This window comes from Tamandua tetradactyla, chromosome 4, assembly GCF_023851605.1.
Source record: "Tamandua tetradactyla isolate mTamTet1 chromosome 4, mTamTet1.pri, whole genome shotgun sequence".
Taxonomy (NCBI): Eukaryota; Metazoa; Chordata; class Mammalia; order Pilosa; family Myrmecophagidae; genus Tamandua; species Tamandua tetradactyla.
The window spans coordinates 77,611,080-77,638,793 of NC_135330.1; the positions used below are offsets into that span (position 1 = coordinate 77,611,080).

Below are 27,714 nucleotides of genomic sequence, written 5' to 3' on the forward strand. Positions count from 1 at the left end.
AAAATTGGATTAAAACATGGGAATATATTGGCTCCCTGCTTTGAGGTTAGAAGTCCAAAATTGAGGCTCAGCAAAGTTTGTAACATTCTGCTGTCAGCTGCCAGTGATCCTTGAGGTTCCTTGGTTTGCATCCTTGCCTTGGATCACATGTTGACACCTTTTCTTTCTCTTCTGACCCCTTCTCGTGGGTTTCTCCTAACTCTGGCTTCTGGTTTCTTTTTCTTCATATGGCCTCCGGTAATCTGAATTAAGACCAACTTCATTCATTTGGGCTGCACCATAATTATAATATCTTCTGCAAATGTTCTAAGAAATGATCATAGTGATGAGTATACAACTATGTGATATTATGAGTTATTGATTATATAGTGAGAATGGGATGATCATATGGTAAGAATGTTCATGTTTGTATGTTGTTATGTTTAAAAAGAATAAAAAAATTAAAAAAATAACATCTTCAAGAGATCCTGTTTACCATGAGTTCACACTCACAGAAATGTAAAGAACATGTCTAAATTGGGCTACATAATTCGATCTACCACAAAAAGTTTTGCAAACCACTTTGTAAAAAGAATCAACCAGATTTAGGGACCAACGTTATATGATGTGGTTAGTGTGGTCAGGGGCACACTTGCATTTAGGATCACTGTTCTAGAGTTTTCTTAGTTGCAAAGAGCAAAGATCCACTCAAGATAATTCAAGAAATTAAGGGTGGGTATGTTTAAAAAGATATACCTAGGAATCTTATAGAAATCTGGGAACCATAGAAAAAGCAGATTAACTTGGCACTACTTTCAGCAGCTACAGAGGCATGTTTTGCTCCCTTTAGTTGCATCTCTTTTTTTCTGCACATCTGCTACTTATCCTCTTTTCTACTAACTGGCTTCCTCTGTCAGCTCTTAGTTTCTTTCCTCTAAATCTTTAGTTGTCACCAAGACCATTCTAGAACTGATTCCATAAAACCTTCAAGCCTCAGCACCCACAGCTAATTCTGTTTGCCAGTTCAAATTCCTGAAAGTGCATCCATTTAGCTCAACTTATATTATCAGAACTAGCTCACACTCCTCATAGACTTGGACCATAACAAATGAATGTGTGTTAAAATAACGGATGTGTTAAATTAACATACGAATGGACCACAACTCATTCTAGTGAGGAGGCAGGTGTGCTACATCATACCAAATATGGCATTTTATGGGAGTAGCCCCTGAGCAAGGGTTGCTTCACATTAAGGTGGGCTGAGGCAGGATGAGGCGCTAGGGCCTTCAAACTTTCTGGCCTCTCACCTAGGTGGCTCTCCGGATGTTGATGTACTTACTTAACTAAGAAAAAATATGATATAAGAAGAATTTCAGGTTTGATCAGATGGGGGTTTTGGATATAAATTTAATTTGGGGCAGCTCTATTTGAGGTTCCTATTGTGTATCTGTGTGCTTTTGAAAATATTGGTCTGCAGTTGAAAAAAAAAAAGATATAGTATGTGGAAATAAAGAGTTGGAAATCACCAGAATAGGACTGAAAGTTAACACCTTGGTGGTAGAAGAATTTGTGAGGGAGAAACTATGTATCAAGAAATTTAAGTACAAATTTCTGGGACTTGCTTAAGGTTAGGGCAGTGGTTCTTACCTGGGTTGCTTATCTGCAACACATTAGAGTTAAAAAATAAACACACACATACATACCCTAAGTCTCAATCACAGATATTTTGATTAGGTAGGTGTATATATTTGAAAAATATGCCCAGGTAATTCTGATGCACAATTCTGGTTATGGGTCATTAATTTAAGGAACTGACAGGAAATGAAGAGCCAGTCAAGAAACTGAGAAAGCAAGGAAGGGAGCCAGGAGAGAAAGGTTTTATGGAAACCAAAAGAGGAAAGAATTCACTACAAGAAGTACATGATCAGCTTGATGGAGGGTTCAAGTTGAGTAAGAGATAAAAAGAATGTTTAAGGATTTGTTCTTTGGGAAATTATTCACTGGTGGCTTTTGCTTTCTTCTTTTACAATCACCTACTTTTTATTTTTCCCATATTGTTCTTGCAGGATATCATAAAAAGAGCTTGTCAAATGCCTTGTCAAACAAGATATAATTCATCTAAAATTTTGCTTTTACTGATGGGTTTAATAAGGAAAAAGGGAACATTTTTTAGTAATATGACATCTATATGTGCATATATGATATATCTGTTCCATATCATATATATATCATCTCTTCTAGATAAATATAAGCCCTTATTTTCATATTTCATTTTAAAATCTTGCTGAAAATTAAGACCATTGTTACCTCTATTTTGTAGAATCTGTATTTTTTTCCATTTCAAAATATTTTGGTACATTCACAATTTCTTATGAATAATTAATAGTGATTTGGTGATCTCATTCAAACTTTGCTTAGCAATTTGGGATATAATTTATCTTGGTCAGAAATTTTAAGTCACTGACAGAAGTGGATGCTCACTTATAAATCCTAAACCAGAGTTTGCAAACTCTTAGCTTATGAATTCCCTGCAACTTGCAGGTATGTTGAGCTTGGACCTCACAATAAAAAAAAAAACTATATAAAAGTAATTAAAATTGTTAATTAAATCTTTTAAAAATGCGTATGTTTCAACTGATACTAAAAATTGGGATATCTGAACAGTGTTACACAGAAACAATTGATTAAAGCATGTACTCTTCAACTCTTACATCTGGCTCGTTTATGTTGCCTGCCAGATCCTTCTAGACATATAAATTGCAGATTCTTGTTCTAGATGATAAACTCCCCAAGAACAAAACCCATGGCTTACGCAGAGCATTTGGCATGGCTCTTGACAAACAATTCTCAATGATTTTTACATTTTGAATTTTGATTCTGAGTTTGAATAAACTGTATTTATTTTGTTCTAATCTTTCTGATCACCAAAGTCATTCTCACTGAAAAACAAGCAAACAAGCAAAATAAAATAAGTTCAATTGTTATTTTTCTTTGTTATTTAACATTACACTAAATGTCCCAGTAACAGGTCCATACTTTCTTTTTTCTTTTTCTTACTTCAAATAGCATTTCCCACACCATGTCTCTTTTTTGTTTTTTTTTTTTGCATTGTGTCCCTTGAAACACTGTTCTGAAAGATGTTAATGAGTTTTCTGTCAAGTAAATTTAAGGAGAAGTAGATTAAAAACAGTTCAACAGATTTTTGGCCCTTGTAGAGCTTCTCAGTCTTAATTATACTTTTATTTAGTGTGAACTTCAAAAAGGAAACATATGTGGCATTTCACAAACTTATTCACTCATTCATTCAAGAAATATTATTCGCTTAATATGTGCCCAACACTAAATTAGCTACTGGGGATACAACAGTAAAAAGGACAGGTGAAATTCTCCTGGTTTTGTGGAGCTCATAGTCTGCTTGACCACAAAATCCCTGTATCCATTTTATTTTAACAACTTTCAAAACCAGTGTTCTACAGACTAAAGTTTGGAATTTACTGCTCTAGATATGACTCAACAAAGATCATTTGATTTTCGTTAGCATTTTTTTGTCAGTTTCAGCTTATTTTGTACTTAAACCTTCTGAAGAATAATTTGTAGACTTGTTTCCTACAGTCTTACTTTCTTCCTTAATTACATGTTCTTTATATCATTTATACAACTCCTTTAAATATCTTAGCTCGTCGTTTTTAGCGATTTCTGAAACCTTTTTAGTTTTATATAACTTTTTTAGTTATAAAGGCCTAAAAGAAGAGCCTGTGTAAATGATACTTAACTAGGACACTTAAATGAGTATCTTTCAGTGGAGATGTTTTAAGACTTCTGCAGTCAACTAGAGGAAAGTAATGTCAACTCTACAAAATACATATTAAGAAGTTGTTGCATAGACGTAGTGAAATTATTGAACCAGCATGCCTTGAGATATTAATAAGAATAATATATCCAAGGTATTCTATTCCTTTTAAACTAAGAAAAACATAAGGAGAAGAGCAAATGTCTTCTCACTTAAATTTCAAATTGCAATACAAGCTCACTTTCTTTTTCATGTTGAGGGTAAAAAAATGAGACTAATTTCCTGAAATTGTTTTTCCTAAAACTTAGGTTGTTCTGTATGAGAAAGAAAATATTTAGCTATTATAACCAGTTTGAAGAATGGGGAATTGACTGAATTTTTTTTTTTTTGCATGGGCAGGCACTGGGAATCGAACCCAGGTCTCTGGCATGGCAGGCAAGAACTGTGCCACTGAGCCACATTGCCCACCCAGTTGGCTTAATTTTTCAGAAAAGCTTAAATCATGCATTAATTATTCTTAATTACACATACTGCAAAGTTAAAGCACAACTCATCTTTTTAAAAAATAATTGATATAAATTATTTGAATAATGTTAATTGTGGTCTTTTAAAATACAATCTGTTTTAAAACAAGACTACGGCTGGTTAAATGACAACTGAGTCATCTTGTAATAAGACGAAATCTGCACTAGTTATTACTCTGCTCTGAAAAAATTAAATTTTCTATCTTCTATATTATAATAATAATTAAATATTAGAGTTTAATAAATAATTTTAGACCAGGTGTACTTTTATAAATCATGAATATTTCTTGTAGTTTGTTGATTAGTTTGCTAGACTAAATCAGTTTACTTTGTCCATATTTTGTATGTTTAATTATTTTTTCCCTTTTAATTATTTCCTTGACTCTTTCCAAATGTTTATACCTAGGTGTATTTGCTTGTCAAATTAAGCTTTGTAAACCAGAGTACAAATTATCTTCCCTCCATTACCCTAAGGTGGCTTTTTTTTTTGTCTTCCTATTTTTATATCTTCTTTACCCCAAATGAACTAGTTGTACTATTTTGAACATGACAAAACTCTGACTCTTTACTCCACCTTTTGCAAGAATTTCAGATTTATCTTCCTGCAAAGACCCTGTAATAAATCCATCAGTCACTTCTATCTCCCTATTTAGTAGAGTCTACCAGTGTTGCTAAGAATTAGCGTGAGGAGTCTGCTCATAGCCTGGGACTTTAATGTAACTCAAAATTTTTGGGCATATGCTACTGCTCTTTTCTAAGAACAGAAAAAAACAATTGTCATGACTCCTATTCTATGTGGTATATAAAATAAAACTAGTAATTGATTTTCTTTCACCATTCAGTACCTCAATAATGCATGCATGCTAAAGTACGTTTATAGCATCCTGTAGTCAATCTTATGATAGAAGAAAACTATTATGTGAACATAAGTAAGTTCAATTGCTCAAGTATTAAGACAGTAAAATTCATAAAGTCTTACTTGCTGTGCTATCATCTCATTGCGTTTTGTTTTCTGGTCTACAAAGTGAGGAGGTTTTGAAATTTGACGACTAAATAATTTTATACCAGTTTGGGACTACGGAAAAGTATTTATTTCTACCTTTTCCTACGAGGAAAAAGTGTATGTGTTTATTATGCAAGAGTCCTGCATTTTGTATAATTCATAAATAAGAAAGGAAATTTCTTCCAGTAAAAAGTGGAAAATGTCAAACATGTCTCAGCATAACAGGAGCACAAAGCATGTAATTTAGCAACATATTTTAGTTAGACATATGTGATAATGAGGCCATCCTGCCTTGATCCCCAGTGTTTACTAGCCTTTGTAATGCTGTGGCCAAGTCTGACTCTCCGAGAGAGGGCCAGTGTAGGTCCCCAGAGATAGTGAAAGGTTTTGATGATGTAAGGAAAGGCTAAAGTAACTAGAATAATATTCCCTGAAGTTATTAAATAAGATAAGACCTGATCTCTGAGCATCTAATTACATTGGTCCCTTACTTGCATTCGCTTCCTCAGTTCCCTTTTTTCCGTCTAATGAAATCGAACTCATTTGTCATGTTAAAGCCCATCTTAGATATATTCCCCCAGTGCTCTCTCTTACCATACATTTTATTTTGCCTCTATCTTGAAGGTTTGCTTTTTTTTTAATTTAATTCTCCTTTTATATTGTAGTAATTATTTGACCTTTTCCCTCATTGTGTTTTAAGAATTTTGGGGTGAATTATCTGTTTATCCACCTTTCTATATCCGTCGTATCTATGAGTCAACTCATCAAGCACTTTTTATATACCTAATATTTGCTTATCTGATTCAGCACCAGAACTGAGTGTCCATCTCAGTCTTGTAAGGAACTGTCATTAGGGAAAGCTTAAGGCTCCTTTTGCCTCCATCACCCTCCCTATCAATACTCCCTCCCCTACACCCCCACTCCACCCCACACATTCTTTTCTCTTCAGCTGCAGGAAGTAGAATTCTGCTGTGACCAGATCCTCCAGTGAGGATCTGCCTCTCTCTAGAGAGCTTCTCTTGTCCTAAGAGCCTCAGTAGTAAAGTATCACCCTGGATTTGCTCCATGGGGAGAATCCTTGGATTCTCTTTCTTCTTTTATTGGCCATAATGGTAAGAGAGTGAGGCTGTTCTACCTGGAGAAACAACCATGCTATCTCTTGTCACATCTCTGATTTTTTTTTCATAGCTACTGAGACCCTGAGGGCAGGTCAAGAGCAGCCTATACATTAGGTAGTGTTGTATAATAGGAGCTCTGTTATAGGATTAGGAGAAACTGTCTTTTAGTAGGTTATTTCTCTCACTGTTAAACTATGCAAAATGACTAAATTTTATGCTTTTGCATAGATCATGGGATATTTTATTGAGGTCTGAAGCCAAATTGCTAATTTGCAATAAAGTGTTCCTTTATCTTGCTTTGTGCTTAATAACATACATTTTCACCAGGAGCCCTTTAAGGGGGAGAGAGTTGCTCTAGAACATGTTTGGTGTTTGAGAAACTGTACCATAGCCATCTATCTTGGGTATCTATAAATCTCTATCACTATGCCCATTTTGACATTATTTACCTAAGGCAGAATTTGAGCCTCAGATAACTACTCAGTTGAGCAGTCAGCATTTATTCATATGTAAAAATAAAATGTTTTGCAATTTTTAAAGATCTGTGCCATGCATGTTTTCCATTGGTAATCCCATCTCCATTATAAGGCTATTCATGATCTACCTTGTTTCTTCCTAAGAACCCAATTTTCCATTTCTGTTGAACATCTTTCAGTTTCATCAGCATGCCTTGTTATACTCTTATTCACCTCCATCTCTTTGTATAGGTTTCCTCTGTCTAAAATAGCCTGTACCAGCTTGTTAATTTGACTAATTCCACTCATCCTTTAATGCTCAGTTCTGATATACATGATCTGGGAAGATTTTACTGATAACTTTTCCATGCCCTTCTCCCTAACTTCCTGGTAATACCTCCCACACCCTAATACACTAATCATATGTGTGTGAATTAATAGTCTCTTGTGCATATGGATATCACAAAACTTGTCACATTCTACTTGTGATTATTGTCTCGTTTCTTACCTCTCACTATAAAGTGAACTCTGCATAGACTTCATCTTCTATCATTATATCCCGTTGTTTTAATATATGCTTAGCATATGAAAACAGTTTATTCACATTTGTTTAATGAATTAATATTAGATAATAGAGATGTCGATGTGTAGTGCAGTGGGTGGATAAAGCATCCTAGGAAAGCAGGTGTTACGCTGGGTTTTGGAGGATAAGTGCAGTGCGTGGATCAGCAATTCAGGTGGAAGAGCATGGGCAGAGGCACAGAGGTAGGACTGGAGAAGAAAGGCAAACGTCATTAGTAGAAAACAGGTAGAGAATGGTAGAAGGTAGACACTTAAGGGCATTCTAAGAAGCTTTTCAACTGGAATGAAGAATTTAGCCTTGAATCAATAAGTAATAGATGTTCCTGAAGATTGGAATCATCTGGCAATGAAATAAGTGAGTGAAAGAGGACATAGAATTATAATTAACAGTAATAGAAATAAATGGGGAAAAATGAAAGATATTTATCAGGAAAAAAGATAAGTGCAACTGGTTATTCTTATTTGAAATATAATATATAAAGTATATTAATAGTCAACATATAAAAACTTCATATTTGCAAAGGAGTTATATTTCCTGAAGATAAGTAACTATGTTAAATTCTTACTTCTTTAGTTCTCTACTAATTCTTCTCTAACTCCCCAGACTTTCAAGTGGTAATTTGTTTGTATATATCTTTATACAAACAATATTGTTTGTATAACAAACAATTGTTTTGAGAACATACTGTATTGAGAATTTCTGCCAGATTTGAATCTTTGATGATATTATACAAAATGATGGGCACATCAGTATCTTCCTACTCTTTAACACATTGTTTAGTTTGTTGAAATGAAAGGTAAGTCACTGGCAAGTATAAAATAGATTGAGTATATATTTAAACTGGTAAAAGATAGCATTTAAAAAGTAACTGGAAAAACAGGGTGTACGGGTAGTTCGGTGGTTAGAATGCCCGCCTTTCATGCGGGAGACCCGGGGTCAATTCCTGGACCATGCACCCCACCCCCTAAAAAAAAGTAACTGGGAAAAAAATGAGTCTAAACCTTAATGAGTAGCAGCGACAAACTTCTGTGTGATGCATGGAGAGAAAGCTCTAATGGGCTGAGGGACTGTGCTGGTTTGAAACTATTGTGTACCCCAGAAAAGCCATGTTCTTTAATCCTGATTCAGTATTGCTGGGTGGGATCTTTTTTTTTTTGGCATGGGCAGGCTGTAGGAATTGAACCCGGGTCTCTGCATTGGCTGGCAAGAACTCTGCCACGGAGCCACCATTGCCCGCCCTAGGTGGGATCATTTTAAGTTGTTTCCATGGCCTTAGAACTGTAAACTTGTAACATAATAAGTTACCTTTTTAAAAGCCATTTCCATTTCTGGTATATTGCATTCCAGCAGCTTTAGCAAACCAATCCAGGGACCAATCCAGGCATTGGTTGATTGATAACCAGTTCCTACAGGTTTGAGTCTATGAGCTATGCTGTGTCCTTCCATCACTTGCATTGAGGAGTGGAGTAAATTTGTCTCCATATTATAGGTGAAGACCAAGGCTCAGAGGCAGGCCCTATCAAAATGGTGGCGTGAGAAGCTTCAGGGCTCCATCCCCCCACAGAAGCTTTGAACAATAATACATTAAAATATCAAAACATCCAGGTTTCAATGAAAGATTTCAAAACATACAAATAAACAGGAAGGAGTGGCCCAGGCAAGGAAAAGATAAAAACAATAGAAACTATCCAAGAACTAAAGGTAATAAGGAAAAGAATAAGTGAACCCAAAAAGAGTAGAAGAGACGGAAATTATGAAAAGTGACCAAACAGAGCTGTAACAAAATTAAAAATTCTCTAGAGGAGTTCAACAGCAGACTGGTTCTGGCAGAAGAAATAATCAGTGAATTTAGAGATAAAATAATTGAAATCATTCAGTTTGAGCAGCAGAAAGAGAAAAGAATGAAGAAAAGTGAACAGGACTGAGAAATCTGTGAGGCCCGTCAACCAATACTGATCTATACATAGTGGGAGCTCCAAATGAAGAAGAGAATGAATAAAAGGCATTTGCCTTTTAGATCCTGTAGGAAGTAAAAGTAGAGTTACAAACCAAACATACAATAGTACAGGCATTTTATACATACCTGTGTTGTTACCCTCACCAGATATCTTTATTTTTTCACGTGGCTTCAATCCCTAGTCTATTGTCCTTTCCTTTCAGTCTATGGAATTCTTTATAGTGTCTTCTGTAGGGCCGATCTAGTGGTGATGAACTCCCTCAGCTTTTGTCTCTCTGGAAATGTCTTAATCTCTCCCTCATTTTTTTTTTTCATGGACAGGCACTGGGAATTGAACCAGGGTGTCTGGCATGGAAGGTGAGAACTCTGCCTTCTGAACCACCTCGGCCCACCCTCTCCTTCATTTTTGAGACAGCTTTTGCTGGATGTAGAATTCTTTGTTGGTGCTTTCATTTTTGCTTTTAGTCATCCCCTTGATCTCTTGCCTTCATGGTTTCAATGGGAAATCAGCACTCAATGTTATTGACGTTCCCTTGTATGTGACACATTGCTTCTCTCTTTCAGCTTTCAGAATTTTCTCTTTAGCTTTGGCATTCAGTAGTTTATTATAATATGCTATGGCATTGATCTATTTGGGTTTATCCTCCCTGAAGTTTGTTGAGCATCTTGGATGTGTATATTCATGTCTTTCATTAAATTTAGGAACTTTTCAGCCATTATTTCTTTGAATTATCTCTCTGACACTTTCTCTTTCTTTTTCTTCTGGAGCTCCCACATATTGGTAGGCTAGTCAGTGTCCCACAAGCTCTTTTCACTTTTCTTCTTTCTTTTTTTCTGCTCCTCAGATTGAATGATTTCAATGATCTTTTATCTTCAAGTTCACTTCTTCTTTCTTCTGTCAGCTCCAATCTCTTGACTGTTATGTCCCAGGTCTGTTTCTCCTCATTAAGGGTTTATAATGTTTTAATCCTCTCTTCTGTATGTTTCGTCTTTGTGTGTTTTGTAATCTTTTATGGAAACACAGGCATTTTGATATTTTAACATGTTACCACTGGCATTTAGACTTTAAGGAATCTGTACCTTAAGCTTGTTTCCAGCCAGTGTTATGACAGAGCTTTCCATGAATGCCAAGAACAAAAAAAAAAAAAAAAAAAAATAATCTTTCCTAATATCTAAAAATTGACCTATGCAAGTGCTCTTCTTCAAGGCTTACCCATATAATGATTTTAGAGAATAGTCTGAGAACAAATTTTAGGTGCCTCCATGATCCTTTCTGTACACGTATCTTGTTTTGGGCATGCATTTGTGGCCCTAGGAATTGCCCCATTTACATCAATATGAATGTCTCCTGTTTTACAGAAAACAGTTTCTTTATGGTCCCAGGCATTGCACTGTCTGTCCTACAACCAGCAATCCTTACCCCAGGAGGCCACAGCTTGACTGCTCTCATACAGCAATCTGTACATGAGCTCTGTGCACTGCCTTACACACGGGGCAAGTTCTGGAATGTGGGCCTGTGATGAATGTCTTCGTTCAATCCCTCAGGCCACTGTCAGAGAAATTGGGTCAGGGATTACTCTGCTTCCTTTGGAACTAGGATGAGTGACCCACACTGGAAGCACAGACTAGCATCATGCCAAGCTAGTAAGGGAATGAGGAAGGGACCAGCAGGGGAATCATAAAATCCTACCACTTTTAAGTAGCCTTTTTCTTGGTTTGGTGTTCTGCCTGCCCTGTCTCTGCAGCCCTTTGTTTTCTGGAGTTTGAAAAGAAGTTTCTGAAGAACAGAGTCCTGAGGCATCTCACTCCACTATCTTGACTGGGGCAAGGCCCAAACGTATATATTTTCTTGACTGGATCAGGGACTAACAGATACCTGGTGCGATGGTTAGGTTCTGGTGTCAACTTGGCCAAGTGAGTATATCCATTAACCTGGTCAGGTAAGCATTGACCTGATCATTGCTGCAAGGATTTTTCATGGCTGGTTGATAAACAGGAAGGCTGGTGTATTGAATCATGAGTCAGTTGTTTGCATCTGTGGTGATTACATCTGTGATCAAGTAATGGGTGCCTCTCATGATGGGCTAATCCAGTCACTTGACGGTTTTTGAAGGGGCAGACAGACTCTTTCACTGCTTCTTCTTCAGCCAGTGAGCCTCTCCTGTAGAGTTCCTCCAGACCCTTCATGGGAGCCTGCCCCATGGATTTTGGACTCTTCCATTCCCACAGTTGCATGAGACACGTTTACAAATCTCATTTTTACAGATCTCTCCTGTTAGTTTTGTTTCTCTAGAGAGCCCTGACTACCACACCTGGTCATGGTCGCCTCTGCGGTTATCACTTCACCTGTCCATCCGGTTGATTTCCATGTAGAGGTGTCTTTAATAATGCCCTCAATGCTTCTTCTCAGCCAAAGGTCCAGACAGCTTCTACTGGTGAACAGGCTCTTCTAAGCCAATCTTTTCTCTATGGTCACATCTTCTTCCTGAAGACAGGCTGCCAGTGATCCTGGACTGGGAACGATCTCTTGGGAAGGATTCACATGGGAAGGCACATGGCAGCATCTGCTGGTCTCGCCCATCTCTAAGTTTTATAGCTTCCAGCTTCTGGCTTCAGCGGCTTCCTCTCTCTGTAACTTTGTCTCCTACAATTTATTTTTAATATTTATCAACAGCTCCTTTTAATATTTTTCTAAGAAAATGTTCTCTAATATTATTCAAAATAAAGGGAAATAGAACACAGAGCTTTGAATTATAAAACGTTACAGAAGCATGTATTAAATATTCTCCTGGGAAAAGTGCTCTTATATAAGATAGTGGTCCTTCTGCTACTAATTTGCACAGGGAATGGTTGTCACACACAAAAAACTTAATGTGGCTCCAATAGACAGGGGGTGCTGTGAGCTGACTCTCCACTTAGTTTTCAACTCTTCTGAATTGCACTTTAATAGTTAATAGAAAATTTAACTCTGCCACGTACATTTCATTAAAAAAAGGATATTCTCTTATGTAACTGTCTTAAGTGCATTATCAGGCTCAAGAAATTTAACACTGATATGGAAAGTTAATGCATAATGGGTGTAGGTTTTTGCTTCGGGAGCTGGGAAAATTTTAGTAATGGAAGGTGGTGGGCATATCACAACATTTTTAATGTGAGTAATCCCACTAAATGGCATCCTTGGGAGTAGTTAAGATGGGAAAGTTTTTGTTGAATATATGTCCCAACCATTAAAAATAAAGAGCAACTAAAGAGACAATGACAATTAAATGTAATATATGACCCTGGATAGATCATATATAACTATATGGTGTTATAGTCCATATTCTAATTTTTTCATATGTCCCAATAATGTCCTTTTCAGACTTTTCTCCTCCCTGGTTACATCCCATCCAAGATCATATATTACATTTAATTGTCATTGTCTCTTTAGTTGCTCTTTTTTTTAATTGTTGGGACATATATTCAACAAAAACTTTCCCATCTTAACTACTCCCAAGGATGCCATTTAGTGGGATTACTCACATTAAAAATGTTGTGATATGCCCACTACCTTCCATTACTAAAATTTTCCCAGCTCCCCAAACAAATGCCCTACACCCATTATGTATTAACTTCCCATACTTCTCCCTGCACCCCACCCCTGGAGTAACTTGTACTGTACTTTTTTTTCTCTATGAACTTGCATATTCTCCAATATTTTCTTTGTAATTGGCATAGACTCAAATTTACCAAGCTAAATCTACAGCAATCTCATTTTGTTTGATACCAATTTAACTTCAATAAAATATACAAACTAAGTCCTATATCCCTCTACCCACCCTCTATTATGTATAGTTTTGTCACAGATTGTATGTTCATATATTATAAGTCCAAAGAAACTGATTTGTCATTACATATTATACACTTGCCATTTGGATCCTTTAGGAAACAAGAAGTAGAGTTACACACCAAAAACACAATAGTACTGCTGTGACCATCATCAGAGATCTTTATTTCTTCATTTATCTTCTATCTATTGTTTATTTTCCTTTCTTTTCGACTTGTGGAACTCTCTTTAGCAATTCTTGTAGGGCCAGCCTAGCAGGAGAACTCTCTCCATTTTTGTTTATCTAGGAATGTTTTAATCTCTCCTTTTTTTTTTTTTAACTTTTTTTTTAGAAGTATAATATAACATATATACAAAGCAAAGAAAGAAAAAAAACAATAGTTTTCAAAGCACTTTTCAACAAGTAGTCACAAGACAGATCCCATAGTTTGTCATAGGCTACCATATCATCCTCTCAGATTTTTCCTTCTAGCTGCTCCAGAACATTGTCTACCTCATTTTTTTTTCTTTTTTTGTATGCTGTATGGGAGGGTCACATTTCATTCTTTTTTTCCATGGGAGTAGCCCATTATTGTAGCACCATTTGTTGAATTTTGTTTGTTTGTTCTTGTTGGTTTCTTTGTTTTGTTTGTTTGGGAAGTGATGGGCTGGAAATCGAACCCAGGTCTCCTGCATGGCAGGCAAGAATTCTACCACTGAAATACCCTTGCACCCCCATCTCCCTCATTTTTGAAAGACAGTTTTGCCTGATACAGAATTGTAAGTTGTCAATTGTTTGCTTTCAGCAGTTTATGTTATTCCATTGCCTTCCAGCCTCAATAATTTCTGATGAAAAATCAGCACTTAATCTTGAGATTCCCTTGTGCTTGAGATGTTGCTTCTCTTTTTTGGCTTTTGGAATGCTCTCTTTATCTTTCACTTTTGACAATTTGATGTTTATAATTATGGTGTGGCTCTATTTGGATTTAACTGTATGGAGTTCCTTGAGCATCTTGGATGTGTATATTCAGGTCTTTTTTTTACATTTAATAAGCTTTAGCCTTTATTCCTTTGAATTTGAATATTGACTGCAAATGAGATTTTTATAGATTTAGGATGTTAAATATAAGTGCCATGGTAACTGCAAAGAAAATATCAGAGACTAGGCAAGCTCATAGACACAAAAATTAGAGTATAGGATGGCAGGGGTCAGGGAGAACGGAGAAGTTTTGCATATTGAATGTAGGGTTTCTGTTTGGGGAGATGAGAAAGTTTTAGGAATGGAAATTGGTGAGGGTGTGCACTAATGAAAATGTGATTAATCCTCTTGGATGGTATGCTTGGGAGTGATTAAGATGGAAAAGTTTATGTTGTATATTTGTTCCTACAGTTTTTAAAAAATGGAACAACTAAAGAGACTGACAATTACATGCAATATGGAATCTAACAAGGGAGGAGAAAAGACTCAAAATAACATTATTCAGATATATGAAAAATTGGAAGTTTCATATCAGTGTTAAATATATTGACCTGATAACTACACTTAAGGTGGTTACATAAATTGAATGTCCTTGTTTTTAGGAAATGTACACTTAGGAAGGTTTGCAAGGAGCATGATCTATGCAACCTACACTCAAGTGTTCTGAAAATGGATAGAAAGATAGATGCAGCAAATGTGGAAAATATGGTGGATCTGGGTATCTTGGAGGATAGGAATATGTTGGAATTTTCTGCATAGGGTTTGTATTACTTTTGCAATGGTCCCATAAATTTGAAAATATTTCAAACTAAAAAGTTAAAAAATGTATATGTAGATATAAAAAAAGAAATTGTAGAGAATGGTGAAAATTAATGAAATAACACAACTTCACCTATTTATTAATTACTCAACAATTTTTTTAACACAATCACAAAAAAAATTCAATTGAATTTAGGTTTTTTAAGATAACTAAAACCATCCTTGTCTTAATTAAATGGGATGATATGTGTGAAAAATTGTCATGTTGTAATAATTCAATAAATATTTGTTGAATTTCAACTACATTTTTTCCAAGTCTGAATTTCAGAATATTTTCCTCAGAAGAAAAAATGTATAAAATGTTACACAGACGTATATTAGATAAAGTAATCTTTCAAAATATTCTGACTTTATTTTTATAATATCCTATATTTTATACTATAAGAGTATACTATACTATACTCTTATAATATATAAGAGTATATATTTATAGTATACTATAAGAGTATAAAATATATAAAGTATCCAATATTTTTATAGTATGAGTAAGAATATCTAAACAAAAGAATGCCAAATAATACCTTAAGAACTTAGACTAATTAGAGACTTTTCTAAAATTCAAATGCCTTAAAATATCACTTAATTTTATTTAGTAAATGATATAAAAACATTAAGTAAACAGTTCCATGAAATTATTCATCATTTAAAATCAATGCCAACCTCTAATGTTTATTGTCTTAAATACAATTTTACTGAAAGCAGTAAATGAAGAAACAAAAATATCAGGTATCTCTTAATCTGCTGTATAAACATTGCCAGAAGATGACATTCCCATAAAACACCCATCCCTATCCCTTAAGTAAAATGTGTGGTGCTTAATTTGTGTCTTCTTGTAACAACTGTGTCCTGACTTCTATAATTTTCTACATACTGTAATATCTCCTTGGTTTTATTGTCACAAAACTCTTATTAAACATTTAATCTTCCTATAACTTTTTTTTCCCAGAGCGTGCTCTTTTTCTATAATTATCCCTTTTATTTAAAACAGCATCCAAAATTTATTTCATTGATATCACATCTTCTTTGATTGTATTAATCAAACTTTTCTGATGTTTTTTCCTGTTCCCTCCATGTCTGTTTTCTTTACATTATCTTTTTTGCTTATATTTGTGTCTTTCTTTCATTTTGTTGGTTTTCTCCAATTTGTAATCCATTCTTAAATTTGTATTTAAAAGGAGTCTCTAACAACCTGATTGGAAACTTGTGCCAGTTTGAAACTATTATATATCCCCAAAAAGCCATATTTTAATCCTGATCCAATCTTGTGGGGCCAGACCTATTGTTTAGGGTGGGAAACTTTTATTGGATTGCTTCCATGGAGATGTGACACACACAACTGTGGGTGTGACCTTTTGATTAGATGGAGACGAGACTCTACCCATTTAAGGAGGGTCTTGATTAGTTTGCTGGAGTCCTTAATAAAGGAAACATTTTGGAGAAATCTCAAAAGCAGCTTCACTGAAGGGTTGACTAAAGTCAACATAGCAAACACGAGACCCAGATGTTTGGAGATGTAGGGCCCAGCAGTTGTCACTATGTGCCTTCGCATGAGATGTTAAGCAAGCCAGAATCTGAAAAGAGTCTAGGAAAACCAAGAGATGAAACCCAGGCCTGGAGAAGCCAAGTGAAGAACTGCCACAGGAGACAGAGGGTGAAAACAACAGATCCCAGGAGTAAGGGATAAGCAGATGCCAGCCACATGCCTTCCCAGCTGACAGAGGTATTCCAAATGGCATCAGTCTTTCTTGAGTGAAGGTAACCTCTTGTTGGTGGCTTAATTTGGACATTTTCACAGCTTTAGAACTGTAAACTTGTAACAATAAATTCCCTTACTAAAAGGCATTCCATTTCTGATATATTTTATTCCAGCAGTTTTAACCACAAACTAATACAAAACTGTATTAGTGTGTAGGTTGGCTTTTTGACTGATAGATTTCATTGTATTGTGACATTGGTTTTTAATTAAGAAATCCCCAGCTATTGATACTCAAAGTCTTTTCTTTGGAAGCTTATAATATCTTCTGAGGGGTGCATTTGATCTTCTGGAGGATGTTTTAAGTCCAACTGCCTGTTCACTTAAAGATGCACAAGGAGAAAGTTCGCTGGATGCACCTTGAATTAAGATTCATATGTTCCCTTAAGGCCTCTCTCCAGTCTTCCAATGTGTCTTCCTTCCCTGAGACCAAAGTTGTCTGAAGTAAATTTTTCTGAGAATGTGTTCCTTTTATAGCTGCATGGAATGGAGGAGGGACTTGGGGATTTAATTGCTCCTTACATAGACCTCTCTTTTCAGCTTTATTCCTCACTTACCTTCTGCAATAGCTGGTGGCTTCAGTTCCTGAGCTTTTTCAGAATTCTGCAGGGCAAATGGACATAGTTTTCATTGTTGTCTCCCTCTTTTGGAGACAAAATGAACTCTTATTTCTCACTGTTATCTCCCTCTTAGATTTTAGTTTACTTAACTCTACTATGTAATTTACTACTCTTTTGATGGCCTTTCTATGTCCTGAAACTTAGCATTTTCATCTGCTTTTTTTCTCCTTTCCTGCCCTCGTTTGTGAGTTTATAACTCTTTTATTCCTTTACTCTTTATTTCAGTGGGCTTGGGGGAGGGACTTGAACAACTTACCTGTTTACATTAGAAACATATCACAAATTAAGATGTTCTGTGAGAGTTCATGTGGATTTTAAAAGTTTGGTCTTTTCTTTTATATTGATCATATTAACACCTAAATAATAATGGGGATACTAATAATAACAATAGCTACAACAAGCAGCTACTATTACTGTTACTTCTACTGTCAGCACTTCCATTCTTTATTGGACCCTTGCTCTTTTCAGGCTCCATGCTAAGTGCTTTACATATTAACTTGTTCATTCCTCACGAGAATGCTCACAGAGGGCAAGTATCTTGAATGAGGTGGCACAACTAGTATGGGCAAAGCTGAGATGTAAGTCCTGGTCTGGCTGATTCGAAAGCCCATTACTCATAATGTCTATGCAGAATGTCTTCATTATTTGAATGACAAGATTTGAGGAAAACCAGTTTCAATGGGAATTGCCTAGACTGACTGTCCTTTTTATTTTGAAATGCCATTTAAAATTAAGAACATTTTTATTTACATCTCGCATTTTGAATTATTTAGCACCATTAATTAATAAATTTAAAATTTAACATTGTCTACATTGCCTGTGATGTACAAGATGTTTGAGCCTCACAAAAAATCTGAGATGAAAGTTTGCATACATTTGCACAATAGGAAATAAGGATTCATAGAAGTTTAGTGACAGAGATATTAAGTGGTAGAGTTTGAAGTAGAATCCAGATATTTTGATTCCAAGCCATGTATTATATTCACTATACTATATTATCTCAACTAATCCTGATTTTGTAAATCAGATGTCTTTAGAAATCAATTTAAGAATATCCCCTAAATCTTTTCTTGCAGGTTTTTGCCATTTTCTTCTTACCATAAAAATAAAAACTATCTTCCACTAATGCATTCATCAAGCAAGTATGGTCCCGATTCTTGTGGATATCAACGTTTCCGAGATGAAAATCCTAAGAAATGGATCAGTGACAAGGTGAGTTAATGCAGCATTATAAAATGGTGTACCTTTTAAAAGGCAAAAGCATTATTCGATTTTAGCAAATATAAATATTCTCATTACAAGAAACACCCTCATACTTACAAAATTATTTACATCTATTTTATATGAAGTTGGTGCTGCTGACTTATGTCAGTGGGAGATTTGTTTTAAATTATTGTTCCAATGTTGTGTTGTTCTTATTTTTATGGTTCAGCTACCCTGTGATCAATGGTGTGGATCGTTGGTCAAGCCAGCCAAGGTCAGGGTTTGAATATGTAGTTGGAAAATGGAGCTAGCTTACTCTCATGCACCGAGAACAGTGTTTGCTTGTTATTTCTTAATTTCTCTCTCTTTCTCTCTCTCTCTGTTATATGTATATAGTACAATATGCAACACACATATGTGTGATATGCACATATTTATGTGTAGTATGTGTCATGCTTGTATGTATACACCATTTGTATATATTATGCTGTTGTCCATGTGTCCTTTATGTGTGTATATGTGAGACATATATAACATATATAAATGCTAAATAATCACATGGTAAAAGAAATATGTATGCCGGGTAGTTTAATCTTTCGAACTACTTGGCAAATCTAAATGATGACGAAGGTTTCATTTCATAAAATTCTACAAAGTATTTTAGGTGTTTGTTTTTACCTAATGATGCAGCTATTCAGGATATAGACTAAATATGTTTTTAAAAATGTGTACATCCTTTAAAAAATTGACCTTGTAGGCACTGAGAATTAAAGATAGAAAAGTGATGCAGTAATTGTTTAAATTTTAATAAAATCATTAGTCCCCCAGCCATATGCAAAACTGTGTAGAAAAATATTATATGAAAATTAAATTTATCCCTCACTCTGTCTTTCTCTTCCTCCCTCCATTCCTTCTACTTTTCCTTCCCTCCTTCTTTCTTTAGATCTACCTTCTTATCTCTTCAGATAATCACATTGAATAAATTAATCATCCCTTCTATGTAGCTAATATAATCTGCACAATTTAGAGGTATTCATTTTACTGGTTATATGTGAAATCTTGGAACTATTAAACATTAAAAAAAAGTTTTTATATTCTAATTTGATATTGTCACCTGCATAAGATATATTAAATTGCTACAGGTAGGCTTATTTTTCTTTATTTTTATAAAAATTTATTTCTTGAGTTTGGAAACTGGTGGTCCTTATCCATTGTCAATATATTACAGATAACCTTAAAAAGTCTAGAATTTGAGTTCAAAATGGTGAAGAAGGAAAAGGCTGACACGGTCTTATAGGTCTTTGTCTTCTATTGTGGAAGACAAAGATAGTTAATTAACACACATTTAAGGCACACAGGATTGAGCTGAATACACTAAATTGATTTCAGCCAAGTAGTAGCTCAATTAAATATATTTGACTTGTGTTCTTCATCCTTTCGATCATCTCTTATGATTGTCCAACTAGAGAACTTTCTTTTTCTTCCATCATCTTTAAGCATGAAGCCTGAGTGGTTAAACTTTTAAAGTTTGAGTAAATACCTTATATTTATATATTTATTGTCCTGATCTCAAAATCTAAAATAGATGTGAACTTAAGTAAGGAGAATCTATCGGTCGGTTACTATTAATTTAATCTATTTTGGTAGGTCTAAGACATTGGACAATAAAAAATTCATTATGCTAAAAACATTCTTTTGGTTATCTAAACATTCACATATGTTCATATTTACTGACGCAGAAATAATAGTCTAGGGCCTAAATGTCGGAATGAGTTTAATGTGCATTTTAAGCAACTGATTTTAATGGGATTATTTCAGGTTTTTCCTATTTGCAAAATGCAGGAGGAGTCTTTTTTAAGATGGTTCATATTAAAAGATCCTTTCCTCATATGCCTTATTACAGGTGAATTACAACAGTAGAGAAGCCCTTTTTCATTATTTTCACATGTATTTTGGTCCTCAACAGGATTTTATAAGCTACAAAGCATAAAAATATCCGGTACTCCAAAGAATTAATTTAGAGAACCTAAGCATATTGCACAGAACATAAAGTTGACCTTTACCGTCTACAGCTTTTGGAATGGAGTGGGATGTGGAACACATCATAGATTTAATGTGGCACATCGCTGTCTGCAGAGACTTGGGTGGGACTGTGACTGCTTGCCCACTGCACCCCGTGATTGAATCTGCTGCCACCAGCATCCTGATAGTAATGAACATTCAGCTTAACGACCGTGATTATGATGATCATAATTGATGTGCAAGTGCAATGTGGGGGAATCATTACAGCCGAGCTGCATGGCAGAGAAACATGCCTCAGTTATGGAAAATTTTACATTTATGCGTTGATTGGGATAAAATATGCCTTTCTGTTTAAACAGACCAGCTTCATATAATTTTAAGAATCTTTCCACACATGTTGATTGATGATTATGCACTTGCTGAAAAACAGCCCCTTACAGTTGTTTGTTTTGAGTTGTTTCATTTCATTAGTAAATGTAAGCAATTAAATAATTAGATGTAATTAAGGGAAAATATTTTACTTATGAGGATGGCCTTCAATAATCAAATATTCAGTTTAAATGGGTTTTTATTTCTCTTTCACAACACACCAGGGGTGAAGTTCTTCGCTTTCCTCCCACTGAACATAAACGAATTAGTTTTCCCGCAGTCAGTAGGCTTGAGGAAAAATATTGCTTTACATAATTTGTCAATATAAAGCTACAAATGCATTTTATATGCTTAAATATAGCATACACACTCCAGTTTATGTATATACACTCTAGTTTATGATGCATTTAAGAACATTGAGCAGAACCAAATATGACATTGTATTATTTATTTAAATAGTTTTTAACCCCCAAAATAACTTCGACGTATGAAGCTAAGGTGTTTAAACTTACCTTGCTTATGCTTTTTAATCACTGCTTTGTTTCTGATGGCTTGGTTACATTATTTAGTAATTTCCACTTACAGTTTTATAAATGTCTTCAAAAGAGTTTCTGCTTTGAGTTTTAACTTGTGAATAAAAATAATATGTGCAAGGGTGCACGGGTGGTTCAGTGGTAGAATGCTCACCTTCCATGAGGGAGACCCAGGTTCGATTCCCAGACCATTCACCAAAAAAGAAAAAATAATAATAATAATAATATGTGCAGTAATATAGCCATGATTTTTCAAAATGTTATTTCTGACCATAGCAGTCTATAATTATTAACCAAAGGGCTCCATTTACATCTGACTCTAAAATATTTTGAGCGCTGATCAAAATAATGTAATAGATTTTTATAAGGAAACATGGTATACTATAATAAAAAAAACCTTTTATTTTGCAAATTCAATGAAGTTTGAGACTAAGAGATCTGTTCTTCAGATGATTACTAACTGTACTGTACAGCTCAAAAGAGAATGGGGTAACTTTTCTGCTCAGGTCTGTAAAGTTTACATTCCTCCAGATGGGACGCATGGCCTAGATGTGCAGCTGTATGCTGTGGAGGACAGAATCTTTGGCAGTGAGAGGTTTTATAGCTTGCCTATAACGTTTTCCTCCTGAATGTGTGTAGTCCCAATGTGATGCTTGAACTTTATGAAAAGTTCCTCTTGAAGTTTCTAAGTCTGTAAAAGTACAATTCTGCGTGCACTGCTAATCTAGAATAACGAGAGTTAAATTCTTGAACTGACTAAGATCGTGGAAGATGCCATCTCTGCACTTCCCTGCAATCAGTCTTAGCCTTAATGTTTTTTTTTTTAACTTTTGGGTCACAGTTTACTTTTTGTTGATGTTTTTTGGAGAGTAGGTTAATGTATCAGTGGGGATTTTATGCCCCATACTTACTTGTTTCTCTTATCCCTAGGCATAGAATCATTACTTTATTTTTTCTGTGAACTCAGAATATCTTTTTTTTTTTTGCACGGGCAGGCACCGGGAATCCAACCCGGGTCTCTGGCATGGCAGGCGAGAACTCTGCCTGCCAAACCACTGTGGCCCACCCTCAGGATGATATCTTGATCTGACTTGGCAAAAGAGGAGGTTTACCAGAATCAGACATCTAAAATGACTAGAAATAAAATTAGGAGACAGACTCCATGCTTTAGAAAGAGGCTGATTTTGACCTTAGGTATCATGGAAGTACCTGAAGCACTGTATGAACGTACAACTTAGCATTAACATTACTTATTCAAGTGTTATTTTATTATATCTGGAGGTTTGGCATGGAGAAGTGAAAGGGATGTTTGCTGGCACTTCTAGGTAGAGCCATACCGAGCCTCTTAGCAGCAAGGTTTGGACACTGCACTGCAATGAATGCTCTTACAAGTACATTGTTGCCCTAGTGAATTACTAAGTGGAATTTCTGACAGAGGGTTTGCATATTACTAAGGTTTTTGTTATGTATTGTCAAACTGCCCTAAATAAAATTCACACATTATTTGATGTTTCTCTTCACCATTATTAACATTGGTTATAATGAGTGTTTATTTTTCTAATCCTGGAGAAAAAAGATGTCTTGCGTTAAGTTCTGTTCTTTGTTATCAACAAAGATGAGTATATTTTCATATATTTATTGGATATTTGTTTTGATTTCTGTTCTTAACTGCCTATTTAGGGCTTTGATTTGTCTCTTGATGTTCTTGACTTACAGTCTTATATATTCTCTTTACACAGTAATGAAATATGTTAATGTCTTAGGTGGCAAATATTTTCACCAAAAAATTTTAAGATCTCTATTAACAATGTTTTTAACATATTTTAAAATAAGTTTGCTATTGTTTACATTTATAGTTTAATTTAGGGTGATTTAAGTTAATATCCTTTAGTTTGATATCTTTGGGTGTTCTTTCCTTAAAATACATTTGTGCTTATTTCCTTAAAATATAACTTTTTTGGGGTTATGGATGAAACTTACCATCACAAAACTTGCTGTCCCTGAGTTTAGTAAAGTCTTTAAAATTGCTGTTTAGGAGAATTTTGTGGCTTTTCAGTTTCTGCATATTGGTTAAATATATTCCTAATTATTTTATATTTGTATTGCTACCATAAACAGAGTTTTCTTTCATTTTATTTTATAAATTATTGCTGAGATATGAGAAACTTAATAATTTTTAATGCTATATTTGTTTGGTCACCTTATGGTTTTTCCTACTGTAGTGTGTAGTCATTTTTCTTCTTATGCTATAGTCCCAAGTTTTTCAGACTCATTTAAGGTTAGAGTGGATAAGGAATAGAGCCATGGTGGGTAGGCATCTGAGTCATAAAGTATAATACTGCAAGATATGCTTATTCAGGAAATAGGGAAGAGATTCAAGTCATATAGATGACTACTCTAAAATCATCTTACTTGACTAATTAAGGATGCACATTTTCCAATGTAGACCAGTCTCCTCTCAGTTTCTTCAGTTAAGTCAAAATTTTATTTTGTGTGATCCTCTTTCCCATATATTTTTGCTTGTTAACGTTTTTCTTGAGCTGTTTCATATTATTTCTTTCCTTTCATTGAAATGCTTGTTTTTTTTAAACTTGGGACCACCAAGTTGTAAAAATGTATATCTTTACCTGACAGCTATACTACAGGTAGACTGTCCGGTTAAGAAGAATGACTCAATAGCTGTTTTTAAAATTAAATTAATGCTGGATAAGAGTTTGCTATTTTTTAGGAATTATACCTTGACCATCTCCTTTTTAGGTGACTTGTTTCAACAGCCAGGCCTATCGTTCTCCATGACCAACTATGAACATGCTTATAATGAAATAAATTGCTTTTCTACATAAATACTACAATAATAGCTCATTATAATTCTAGAAAATAGAGCAGTGCAATGGTGGCTAAGTGGCAGAATTCTTGCCTGCCGTGCTGGAGACCTGGGTTCAAGTCCCGGAGCCTACCCATGCCAAAAAAAAAAAAAAGAAAATACAGCACATAAAGAAAATAAAACCACCTGCAATTTATGGCTAAAATTTATTATTTATCCAGTAAGCCCTATTTCTATATATTTTGATGCATATCATCAGACACAGACACATATGCAGAAAGTGTGATTGTACTTAGTATATTCTCTCATAGCCTGTTTTATTCATTTACCACTCTTGCACATCATACTTTTCCTGGAGTCTCTATGTTTCTCTTTGTCTTTAAAGATTAATAGTTTCACTAAGATGTGGTTAACAGTTGATCATTTTGGTCAATTTTCCCAGAATATATTTTAAATATTTTTCCATTGTTTTCTATTTCATCTCAGAAACTCTAATGATATTTAATGTTGGCTCTTCTTTGCCTGTCTTCCATTTTAATTACTTTTTCCCTGACCTTTTATACTTCTTTAACCAGTTTTCCGTCTCTTGCCTGTTTTTCTGCCTTTCTTTAATGAGCCTTATTAAATTTCCATTCAAATCTATTTCCCCTGGGCCAAGTGTAATTTATTCTTCATGTCTGATATGGTTTTATATTTCCCTTAATTTCCTTCCTGAGTTCAAAAAAGTTTGGTTGCATATCTTCCTGGGTTTTTTGTTTTGTTTTGTTTTGGGTTTTGGGTCATTTCTGTTCTTAGTTTGTAAATGTATAATTATAGACTATTTCTTTTTAATATCTCCTAATTCTTATTTGAGAACAGTCAATTCAATTTGAAATGTTATGTTACAATTTTCAGGAATTTTCATTAGCTCAAATGTTTTGACTCCCAATTTAATCTTTTGGGGCTCTTATTTTTCTTATTCACTTATATTTTATGACAGAGTTCCTAGTTCAAGTATGCACCTGTCAGGATAGTAAAGTACAGTTTCTTTAAGAAATGGAGTTGTGAGGGATGAGTGAGGAGCTGATGTCTCTTGGTTCTTTTGTTTATTTTTCTGCTTTTATTTCCTTCTGTCCCTTCATTGCTATGACTTCTAGGGGCACCTCCTTTTCTCTTTTTATGGCCTTCGTCCCCAGAAGCAATATCCTTATTTCAAGCTCCTTCTCTAGCGCTGGTGCTGTAACTATATGTCTCTGGCCTATGTCCTACATTTTAACACCTGTTTTAGTTTGCAAGCTTATACCAAAAAGAGAACAGCTTTTAAAAAGGAGAATTTATTAAGTTGGAATTTTAAAGTTCTAAGGCCATGAAAATGTCCAAATTAAGGCAAGGCTATGAAAATGTCCAAATTAAGGCACTAACAAGAGGTTATCTTTACTCAAGAAAGGCCAGTGAAATTCAGGGTTTCTCTCTCAGTGCAAGGGCATGTGGCAATGTCCACTAGGTTTCTCTCCTAAATTCTTGTTTCATGAAGCTTCCCCCCTGGGGCATTTTCCTTCTTCATCTCCAAAGGTCTCTGTGTGGGCTCTAAAGCTTTTTCCAAAATGGTTCCCTCTTAAAAGGCTCCAGTAAGCACCCTCCACTTGAATGGGTGGAGATACATCTCCATGGAAACCACATAATCAAAAGTAACCACCCACAATTGGGTGGGTCACGTCTCCATGAAAACAATCAAAAAACTCCCACCCAGCAACATTGAATAAGGATTAAAGAACTTGGCTTTTCTGGGGTCCACAACAGATTCAAACCAGCATAACACCTATTTTCAAACTTTCTCTTTTTGCAGGTGATTTTGTTCCTGCTTTATCTTAGCCTCTAGCCTCTTTAGATAGCATTTAGAAAGCCTCCCCTCTCCTTCCTTTCCATACCTACAAGTTTGCAGCAGCTGGGTGAGGGGTGGTAGCTTCTGTACAAACACTGTTGCAATTTGATGTTTATTTCTGTTTGTGGTTTTTTTCCAGGGAGATGACAGAGAAACTTGAATTTAGGCGACTTCCATTTTCTTAAGGCCAACTGAAACTCCTTGAAGATCATTTTAAATTGCAGTTTTCTTTAATCATTCAAAAGATACTTAATGAGCACTTCCTATAGGTCAGACACTATGCTAGGCATTAAGGATATAACCTCGGCAAAACCAAATATGCTGCCTGTTCTCATTGACATAAGATTAATAGAAATTCGTTGCTATTATAAATGCTCTAGAGAAAAAGGACCTAAATGTGAGACTGTATAGTAAAGAACCCTGGCTTTTCTGGGAAAACTCTCCTGAGGAAATGATGTTTCAGCTGACATCTGAGGAATTGTGGTCACTAATATGAGAGTGTGTGTGTGTGTGTGTGTGTGTGTGTGTGTGTGTGCACGCGTGTGCATGCATGTGGATGTGTGTGGTAGGTGAGTGGATGAGGGAGGTAGATATCATCTGGATGAAAAGATTGGCATTAGCACCTATGAGTGCAAGGAACATATTATATTCAAGGAACTGAAAAAAGTCATTTGGGCTGTAGGTGAAATGGTAAGGGAAAGATGTTGGAAGAAGAGGTTGGAGTTGAGACTAGGAATAGATCATGTGGGTACTCTGTAAGCCATCCCACAGATGTAGGTCTTTATTCTAGGAGACTTGAAGTGTTTTTAGCAAGGAATGACAAGAGAAGATTTGTGTTTTTAAGAAGATCACTCTAGATACAATGTAAAAAATGAATTTGAAGGAGGCAAGAGTGAATGGTTTCCCTCAAATTCACATTTCCTTTGGAAGCAGTAGTCCAGGGGAGAATTAATGCTGGTTTATGCTAAAAGAGTAGCAGTAGAAATAAGGAGATGGGAATTAATTCTATACATATTAAGAATACAAATAATGTTAAAACTTGCAAATGAATTGGATATGATGGGGTAAGAAAGTTCACTGATACTTCAAAGGTTCTACTAGGGCAACTGGATTAAGAATGGTGCCATTCATTGAGACTGGGGAAAGAAAAGGAAGACCAGAATTTGGGGGAATTTGTAGAGAAGAGAACTTGAGTTCGATCTTGGACATTGTATTATTAGTCAGGGTTCTTCAGGGAAATAGAACCTAAAGGAGAAAAATGTAAATATTATGAGATCTTATATAATTGTCCCATGCACCTGTGGAGATACACAAGTCCAAATTCCATAGGGCAGGTGTGCTGGTTTGAAAGGATGTATGTCCTCTAGAAAAGCCATGTTTTAATCTAAATCCCATTTCATAAAAGCAGAATAATCCCTATTCAATACTGAATCTGTAATTAGATCATCTCCCTGGAGATGTAACTCAATTAACAGTGGTTGTTAAACTGGATTAGGTGACGACATGCCTCCATCCAT

General features: G+C 35.2%; 1 protein-coding gene across 1 annotated transcript in view; it reads left to right on the forward strand.

The window, feature by feature from the left end:
* SPATA17 (spermatogenesis associated 17) overlaps positions 1 to 27,714 on the forward strand; it is a 312,689-nt gene that overhangs the window by 227,909 nt on the left and 57,066 nt on the right. Inside the window, exon 9 of the mRNA XM_077157846.1 lies at positions 18,462 to 18,597. Coding sequence (XP_077013961.1) covers positions 18,462 to 18,597 — 136 coding nt within the window. The remainder of the gene's footprint in view (positions 1 to 18,461; positions 18,598 to 27,714) is intronic.